The 10,339-nt window shown below is 38.4% G+C and overlaps 1 protein-coding gene across 1 annotated transcript in view; it reads left to right on the forward strand.

Moving 5' to 3' along the window:
- The window catches only part of LOC142231430 (uncharacterized), a 78,789-nt gene extending 68,850 nt beyond the window's left edge, over nt 1–9,939 (forward strand). Inside the window, exons 5-6 of the mRNA XM_075302040.1 lie at nt 9,260–9,420; nt 9,742–9,939. Coding sequence (XP_075158155.1) covers nt 9,260–9,420; nt 9,742–9,939 — 359 coding nt within the window. The remainder of the gene's footprint in view (nt 1–9,259; nt 9,421–9,741) is intronic.
- Nucleotides 9,940–10,339: the final 400 nt, after the last annotated feature.

The following is a 10,339-nucleotide window of genomic DNA, read 5'->3' on the forward strand; positions in this document are numbered from 1 at the left end:
AAATTTTTTTTCTCCAAAAAATCGTTTGAAACAAAATTTTTATTTTTTTCAATAAAAAAATTATTTTTGAACCAAAACACAGTCCATTTCGTTTATATCAAGCACTATTCTTTTCTGACATTAAGTCTTTAATAAGGCACATTTTACAGTTTCGTAGCAAAAATTTAATATATTAGTATGGAATGTGGAACATCTTTTCGGAATCTTCCGAACATATCTGGAATATATGTAGAAAAAAAAAAGAAACAAAAATTTTGGCGTACAGTTGGTATGCAAGGCGGACACCTGCTCCACGGTGCCCAACTAAATGTATGTTTCTGTTAAATAAAGTTTGTTTAATCAGCTCATGAGCGCCGAAAACGATGCTATATAAATATAATTGTTTGACTTTTGATGACAATAACAGCTACGTAGTGTTGGCTTACAAATTGTATGGTTTGCTCCGTCCAGGCGAAAGGTAAAATTTAAAAAATTCTATACTATCTCGTGGAAGTGGGAGATATGCGAGGGAAAATGCAATTAGCCAGAAAAGATTGTTTTTTTGAGTTAGTCTTTATGAAATTGTTTTTACATTCTGTAAAAACATCAACGTTTATCACAAAAAGTATTTACTTTTCTTCAAAATAAACTTCCTTACGGCGAAAAGCAAATGAGAAACGATATTTGTTTGTCTAAATTTTTGTTATCATGTACCATTTCGTGTCAGCTACTCTGTATTATGATATTCCTCTCAAACGTGCTCTATACAACCAATACAGTGGGGGCTTCACATTTTCTGTCTAGTTTAAAAAAAAGAATTTTCATTAAATAATCAAATAAATTCATCTTACACGCAAAGAAAAAAAACGTTTGGAAAACGTTTTTCTTTTGTTAGAGTTTTTTGAATTGCTTCGAAAATTTTAAACTTTTATCACCAAAAAAATTCGTTTGTTACCAAATTTTTATTTTTTCAATAAAAAAGGTTATTTTTGAAATAACAACACAGTCCATTTCGTTTATATCAAACACTGCTCTTTTCTGACTTTAGGTCTTTAATAAGACACATTTCAAAATTTAATATAGTACAATGTAATGTTGAACATTTTTTCGGAATCTTCCGAATATATCTGGAATATATGTAAAAAAACAAAAGCAAAAAAAAAACTTTGGCCGAAGGACATTTCAACCGTCGAACGGAACGGACGTGTTTTTTTAATAGCGGATAAAATCATTGTAATAAGTACCTACTACGAATTTCAAGTGTGGTGGGATATTAGGCCACCATGCAGAGAAATTCAAAGACATCCACTGGGTTGCTAACTTCAGGGCCCAGTGGACGGGTATCGACTGGAGTTATAAATTTGGGCAATGACCAAGAGTTAGGCCCAATTAGTCGACCTGTAGACGGGTCGACAGGTGGCGACAATTTGACAAGTCGGACCTTTTCCAAGGTAACGGCATCAAAAGGAGGTAATCCCTCACGAAAGAGATTCAAAGAACGCAGAAATGCTTTGTTTATCCTAAAGAAATTAGGATCAGTCGACCCAAGTACGTTGTCGGCTAAACAAAGCGATTCCTTAAAATGGGCTCAAGGAATTCTTGAGGCTGGAAAAAGGGAACGATCACCGGATGAGCTGCCATCCTCCAAAAGGGATCAACGATCGTTTGCCTCAGTTGCTAAAGACAGCCTTGTGATGGCTATCATAAATAAAGGAGCATTGGACGGTATGGTTCCAAAGCAAAAATGGGGGGAAATTGAGAATGCTTTGTCTGGCGTCTACTCACAGGTGCTGGAAAAGTTTCCCGGCCCAGATCCTCGACACCAAGAGGCTGGTTGGTATCAAGGACGATTTAAGCTAGTCGCATTCGAGGACCAGAGGTCTATAGAATGTTTTAAAGCTGCTCTGATACTAATTGGTGAAGTTTGGGAAGGAGCTGCTCTAGAGTTAGTCGAGAAGAAAGACATACCGGCTAGACCAAGAGCACATGCGTGGATACCTGCAAACCCTCCTGACTCTGAATCTATTTTAAATAGACTGAAACAATGCAATCCAGATCTTCCAACAGCTGATTGGAAGGTTGGCCGTTTGGATGAAGTGGATGGGCCAAGACGGCATGCAGTGTTTATATTGAACACTCAGTCTTTGCCACATCTAGCAAAGTCCCAGGGCCGTGTATGTTATGGCTTTCATTATATCCAAATGAAGGTGTATAAAAACGATCAGCTAAAGGATTCAGAAATGGACAAGCCTCTGTCTGAATCAGAAGTAAGCGGATCCTCTTGCGAAGTCGAGGGGGATACCAAGACATTTGAAGACATGGATAGATACCGTATGCGTGAGGAGGCTTCTACTGCCTCAGAACTCACCAAAGTTGAACCTATGGTTATTGCGAGAGTCACCGATATCTCTGAAGAGGACATTCTTGATGACTCGATTGAAGCGGCTGATGTGACGGTTGTTGAAAATCTCGATGGTCCTACGGATCCTCCAGATAAATCTTCATCATTGTAAGGCTGCATGTGCTGCCTTAAAAGTTCTCCTGATGAAAGGGGACATAGATATAGTTCTTATTCAAGAACCATATGTTTATAAAAACAAAATATGTGAATTAAGTACTCCGGGGTTCAAACTATTGTAGTATACTGGTAATGATGTAAGTCGAGCCTGTATAATTGCTAAAAACGAGCTCAACTTGTTTCTGCTTCCTTCAATGTGCAATACAGACACTGTCGTTGCAAGTTTAGAAATAGCCAAATGCAAATATTGGGTATCTTCGGTCTACATGGGACATGACAGGGAGATGCCTCCATATGCCGTTAAGACCTTAGTGGAGGAGTCACTGAAAACAAAGACGAAACTCATTATGGGATGCGATGCGAATGCACATCATAGTATATGGGGAAGTAGTGATACTAATGCAAGGGGAGAGTCGCTAATAGAGTTTATTTTGCGTACTAATCTGGTAGTTTGCAACAATGAAGATGTCCCAACCTTTGTCACTAAAAACAGGCAAGAGGTTTTGGACATCACCTTGGCCTCGCAAGAACTGAATGAAATGATATCTGAGTGGCAGGTTTTAAGTGAACACAGCTTCTCAGATCATCGCTACATCAGTTTCAAATTTGATGTTCATATCACCAAGATCATATTTCCGCCAAATGTTAGGAAAGCTGACTGGAATAGGTATAGGGAATCGTTCAATATGATGATACCGGAAATAACAGAGACAAATATGAGAAATGTGCAAGATATCGAACACGCAGTGGAGCGGATTACTAAGGCCTTCAACATCTCACTGAAGGCTGCATGCCCTAGAGGAAAGCCAAGGGGGAAACATCGACCACCATGGTGGTCTACGGAATTAAGTAATATGAGGAAATCCTGCAGGAAGCTCTTTAACAAGGCAAAGTCCACCAGAGCCCCTGAGGACTGGGACGCTTACAAGAAGAATCTGAGAGGATACAAGCGAGAACTGAGAAAGGCTCAGCATAACTCTTGGAATGCTTACTACAGCAGTATTGAGAATACGTCCAAGGCTTCCAGACTACGGAAGGTTCTAGCATCCACCAACTCCGCTCCAGGTTTCATTAAAACATCGGAGGGCAATTGGACAACGTCCAGTGAGGAGACGCTGGAGTTACTATTGGACACACATTTTCCTGGAAATCAGACGGTTGAACCATGTACTGGCGGTGCCACAGTTGCTCAGCGGTCGTTTCCTGTCGAGGATATTGTATCGGAAACTAGAATAAGATGGGCGCTAAATAGCTTTGGACCATTCAAATCCCCTGGACCTGATGGAATTACTCCGGCGGAGTTACAAGCTGTAACTGACAAAATGATCCCCTGGTTGTCGGTGATATATAAAGGATGTATCAACTTATCATATATCCCAGGAAAGTGGAGGGAAACAAAAGTCGTTTTCATACCTAAAGCGGGAAAAGCCTCTCACTCGAGGGCGAAGGATTTCCGACCAATCAGCTTATCCTCATTCCTACTTAAGACTCTGGAGAGGATGATAGATATATATCTTAGAACTAGCATCGATTCAAGTTTGTTCTCGAAACGACAGCATGCATACTCGAAGGGCAGGTCTACTGAGACCGCACTATATGAACTAGTCAGCTTTATTGAAAGCTCACTATCTGTCAAAGAATACACAATAGTGGCGTTTCTAGACATCGAAGGGGCGTTCAATAATGTCCATCCGAGCTCGATATTAAATGGACTGACAACTCTGAATGTTGATCCATGTATACTCAGGCTGTTAGACGAACTGCTAATGAAGAGACGTATTTCAGCCACACTAGGACAAGCAAACATACAAAAGTATGTGAACAGAGGCACTCCCCAAGGAGGAGTTCTATCACCTCTTCTATGGAATGTTGCTATAAATAGCCTTCTCGTTACTCTAGAAAAAGAAAGGATAAAAGTGGTGGCATACGCAGATGATGTAGCTCTGGCAGTCAGGGGAAGATTCCCATCCACAATCAGAGATATTATTCAGAGGGCCCTCCGGATGACTGAACAATGGGCGAAAGACAATGGTCTTGGGGTAAATCCTGCAAAGACAGAATTAGTCATGTACTGCAAAGATCGCAAAACTCCCACGGTTAGGCCTATTTCCTTAGGGGGTATTGAAATTCCCTTTGGTGATTGTGCAAAATACCTTGGCGTTATTTTGGACAGGAAGCTCAACTTTAAGCTTAATATTGAAGAAAGGGCGAGGAAGGCAACTGTAGCTTTGTACTCGTGCAAAAAGGCAATAGGAAAAAAGTGGGGACTAAAACCAAAAATTGTGCATTGGCTATACACGGCAGTGGTTAGACCCATAATGCTGTATGGTGTTGTAGTCTGGTGGCCGGCACTTCAGAAACCGACTGGTTTAGATAAAGTTCAGCGTATGGCGTGTTTGTGTATTTCAGGCGCATTCAGCAAGACAGGAACAAATTCCCTTAATGTCATGATGCATCTATTGCCTTTAGACATTTTGGCCAAACAGTCAGCTGCAACAACGGCTGTGCGGTTGCGCGAACTATCGCTGTGGTCGGAAAATGGTTACGGTCACAGTTCTGTCCTCAAAATAATGTCAGATGTGCCTAACGTAGTGGATTACACTTTGGCGAGTCCACTTTTCGACAAAAAGTTTGAGACTCTAATCGCCAACAGTGAGGCGTGGTGCACACAGACCCCGGGGAATAAAGAATATATAGATTTCTACACTGATGGCTCCAAATTGGATGGACAAGTGGTTTTCGGAGTATATTCTAGTGATCTGGAACTTCAAATAGCGAAAAGATTACCTAATCACTGTAGTGTTTTTCAGGCTGAAATATTAGCAATAAGAGAGGTGGCGAATTGGCTGAGAAGTAATGTTCCAAAAAATGTAGGCATTAATATATACTCAGACAGTCAACCTGCAATAAAATCCTTGGACTCTGTGTTCCTCAACTCGAAAACGGCCATCGATTGCCGCAAATCTCTCAATGAGATGGCTGAGCAGTACAATATTCACCTAATATGGGTGCCTGGCCATAGGAACATACCGGGGAACTGCGAAGCGGATGAGTTGGCAAGGCTAGGGACTACCTTACATATTCCAGGGGAACTAGAATTTGTTGGTATGCCCCTAGCTACCTGCAAGCTCATGCTGCGTGAGAAGGCTGTTACGATGGCAAATGTTCGATGGGAGAATTGCAAGGGTTGTAACGACACCAAGCAAATATGGCCCCATTTCAACTTAAACCGCACACTAGATATGCTAATGTTCTCGAGACGTCAGGTATCACTCCTGATATCTGCTATAACGGGTCGCTGCCTGATAGGAGATTTTGCAAAAACTATTGGCGCGAAGTATAATGACTATTGTATGAGCTGTCATGATGCGGAGGAAAACGAATCAATTAAACACCTCTTGTGTGAGTGTCCTGCATTTTGTGTAAAGCGCAAGTAACTTTTAGGAGCATATAGCTTCAGATTACTGGCGGATCTGGAAAACGTTAACTTAAGCAGTCTGCTAATATTTTTGGAACAATCTGGTTGGTTCAACAAAGAAAAATAATCAAGAAGGTTCAGCGGTTAAAACTAGAAGTGCCCATATGTAATAGGTACTTTTAGTTAATGTGGTATCACAATGGACTGAATAGTCTAAGTGAGCCTGAATCTTAATCGGGCTGCCACTTTAACCTAACCTAACCTAACCTTGGCCGAAGCAGGGATCGAACCCATGACCCTTGGCATGAGAGTCGGACGTAGCTACCACTGCTCCACGGTGCCAAACTAAATGTTTGTTTCTGTTAAATAAACTTTGTTTATTCGGTTCGTGGGCGCCGCAAGCTATGCTATATAAATATAACTTATATGGATATTTATCTATTGATGACCATAACAGGTACATAGCTCAGTGGTTAGTGTGTTGACTTACAATGTGCATGGTCCGCGGTTCGATTCTCCGTCCAGGCGAAAGGTAAAAAAAATTTTAAAAATTTATAAAATCGTATAATTTCTTCTACATTGTTGGTATTACAGGAAAAGGTGTTAAGAACTAAAAATCCTCGTGGATGTGAGAAAGATGTGAGAGACAATGCAATTAGCAAGAAAATAATGTTTTTTTTTTGAGCTAGTCTTTATGAAATTGTTTTTACATCCTGGAAAAGAATAAACGTTTATCACAAAAAGTATATACTTTTCTTCCAAATACACTTCCTTACAGCGAAAAGCAAATGAGAAACGAACTTTGTTTGTCTAAAATTTCGTTTGGGAGGAAAGAATTATTTTTTTGCGTGTACAACCTACGTTTTCCCCCCAGATTTGTTACATACTTTCACTCCACATCTCGCATTTACGATGTAAATGCTGACCAAGTAAAAAAAACCAGATGTATTATAGCTCACCAAACTTCTTTCATAAACTCCCCGCCACCCAGTTATGAAAAGTAGACGTATGTACAAGTTTGTGAATGTGTATGAATGTACTCATACACTTTACTCAACCATATTTTCATGATTTCTATCATATTTTGTTACATGAATGGACAAAAGTGGGACACAAGAGGGATGATTCTTCTTCTATTTATTGACTGAAAAACTGTTGCTCCACACTCTGTTGCTTCATAACAAATGCATGGGAAACTCTCTCACACAAAATATATACGTTTTTATTGTAGGGAGCAAGTTGTTGCTTCCCATTACTCTCTTCTGTTAGCCTTAACAGGATATCTCATTTCTGTAAATGGAGCAGAGAGAAGCCACTGATTTCTCTCCGACACTCTCGAGTAATGTAATGCCGCGTAAGCTTTTCAACCGTTAAGCTTTTACTATGATTTTATCGTAAAATAAACATCTACTTCCATCCGGTTGAGGGGGGAGGGGTATGGAAAACAAAGCATCAGCTTGTATGTGTTTTAACATGATTCTTATGATGGGTATGGTTTGTTTTTGTTTTGAAGAATCAAGGCTTTTTTGCCAAAAGAACAACGCAAGTTGTTATTCTTCACCAAAAACAATGGATCTTAGCGGTAAAATATGAATGTAGGAAAAAGCCGTAATGGTGGAGGCTATGAAAAAAATAAAAGAAACAAATAAACAGCAACATTAAAATAACATAAATGGTATGGAATGTTTTTTTCTGCGTTATTGGTAAAACGGTAAATATTGAAATGTTCAAGGTACTCAATATGAAATAGGTTACACTTCAATTCAATTGTCGTTGTCCTATGGGTATGTTATACAAACTAAGCACTTTCAGGCATCTCTCTCTGTCACACACACTCTTTATCTCATATTTGAATGTTTTCGGTATTTTATTAATTAAAAAGTGATTATAAATAATTAGCATTTTATTCATTCACCACCTAGTCCTCAATTTTATGGGGACTCATTGAATGTCTCCTTTCCAATTCCTTGGAGGATTGTTAAAAGTAATAAATTGATTTCAAGTACCATTCATTACGTCCAAATGAATTGTGTTTTTAGAAAAAAAAGAAAGTGTGTATGTTTTCTTGTCATTTCTTGAAAGAGGATTGACATTTATACAAGGCTATTTTGAAGATAACTAGGCTTGTGGTCTTACCTTAAATGATAAATAATATCGCAGAGAAAAAACATAATTGTCATGATTATATTCGAAGAACATATCTGTACAGACAAGCCCGCTTCAATTGATGAATTGGAAGACACCATTGAATTATTTATTCGTGAGATACCGGCCGAAATGTTGCAAAGAGTATGCCAAAATTGGACAAAGCGTCCATTTGTCATTCCGTTTGTAACACATCGAAATATTGCTCTAAGACCCCAATAAAGTATATATATTCTGGGTCGTGGTGAAATTCTGAGTCGACCTAACATAAGCATGTCCGTCCGTCCGTCTGTTGAAATCACGCTAACTTCTGAACGAACCAAGCTATCGACTTGAAACTTGGCACAAGTAGTTGTTATCCGATCTGGCTGAAATTTGGTACATGGTGTTGGTATATGGTCTCTAACTACCACGCAAAAATTGGTCCACTTCGGTCCATAATTATATATAGCCCCCATATAAACCGATTCCCAGATTTGGTTTGCGGAGCCTCAAAGAGAAGCAAATTTCATCCGATCCGGCTGAAATGTGGTACATGGTGTTGGTCTATGGTCTCTAACAACCATGCAAAAATTGGTCAACATTGATCCATAATTATATATAGCCCCCATATGAACCGGCTTGCGGAGCCTCAAAGAGAGGTAAATTTCATCCGATCCGGCTGAAATTTGGTACATGATGTTGGTATATGGTCTCTAACAACCATGCAAAATTGGTCCACATCGGTCCATAATTATATATATCCCCCATATAAACCGATCCCCAGATTTGGCTTGCGGAGCCTCTAAGAGAAGCAAATTTCATCCGAACCGGTTGAAATTTGGAACATGGTGTTAGTATATGATCTCTATCAACCATGCTAGAATTGGTCCATATCGGTCCATAATTATAGAAAATTTTGTCAAAATTTTATTTCTATAGAAAATTTTGTCAAAATTTTATTTCTATAGAAAATTTTGTCAAAATTTTATTTCTATAGAAAATTTTTTACACGCAGAGAAGGAATCCCTAACAGATTTACAAAGTTTAATGTTATTTTTGGACGGTGCTAATTTTTTTCAAGAAGGTTTATATTTAAAGCTGTCGTGGGTTCACACCATTCATATATTACAGCTTTAAATACACACACATTTGTCAATATGTACATACTTCGGCTTAGTACCAATTTCTTTTTCTCGAAACCATAATCATCATTGTAGTCAAGGGATTAATAGCAAATCATATGAACGAATGTGCTGACCTACGAAACACGAATACGGAAGAGAGAAATTGCACTACGTTTTATGGAATATTCTCGTGTATCCAATTTACATGTCATCAGGATATAAACATTACGGCAATTGTTTCAATAACTACACAGGTAAGTATTATCTTCACCGGTAAGATGATTTTTCAAAAGTATGTGCCAACACATAAAGGGTAATAAAAAAGAGAGACATTCAATCATGGACAGGTATGAATACAAATAAGAACTGGTTGAAACCGCAAACATGTTACCCATGGTTTCCAAAATTTTCCGTTTAATAGACATTTGATGTTACGTGCTATGTTCTTCGACGTTTACTTCAGCCGCTTCTCTTTAAACGTGGTGATTGTAATACACGATCTGATATGTAACAATTGATGGAATTGCTTGAATCCTGAAAAATTTAAAGCTTAGTTTTGATAACTCTTTTATCAGAGTTCTGGTTTACCAGTTCCAAAACTGAAATTGGCTATTAAATTATTAATTAAAACTCCTTGCGGATTTAATTTGGTGGCGGATGAATATTGTTTGCTTTGCGAATTCGAATTTTCAGTGCTAGAATCATCTTCACAAAAATTGGGTAGAGTACTTTGTAATCTCATAGTCATCGAAATATTTTTACAACTCCTATAGGATTTTCAGTGTCCCATACTATCTATTTTTTACAATAATTTCGTACTTTTCCATTCCATATAAAATTGTTTGACTAATACTACATAAACGGCAATAGACATTTTGTAACCTTTGACTACCCATGTCCACTAGACATGTACAGTTGTGCGAAAAATAATAAGGGCAGTTGTTTTCACCGTCTTTTGTGTTTACAAATTCATATAAAATTACAGAATTTTTGACAAAAGAATTTTGGTCTTCAATGCTTGTTGACGACATTAAGAAATACTAGTAGAATTTGCAAATCATTTTTTTTTTTTTTTGCAAAATGAGGGAGGAAATTCCCATTGAAAATGGGTCTAAAATATGAAACATTCTACCATATTTCCCCTACTCTGGCGTACATATATATGGGAGCTAT

Source organism: Haematobia irritans, chromosome 1 (genome assembly GCF_050003625.1).
Source record: "Haematobia irritans isolate KBUSLIRL chromosome 1, ASM5000362v1, whole genome shotgun sequence".
In the NCBI taxonomy this organism is placed as follows: Eukaryota; Metazoa; Arthropoda; class Insecta; order Diptera; family Muscidae; genus Haematobia; species Haematobia irritans.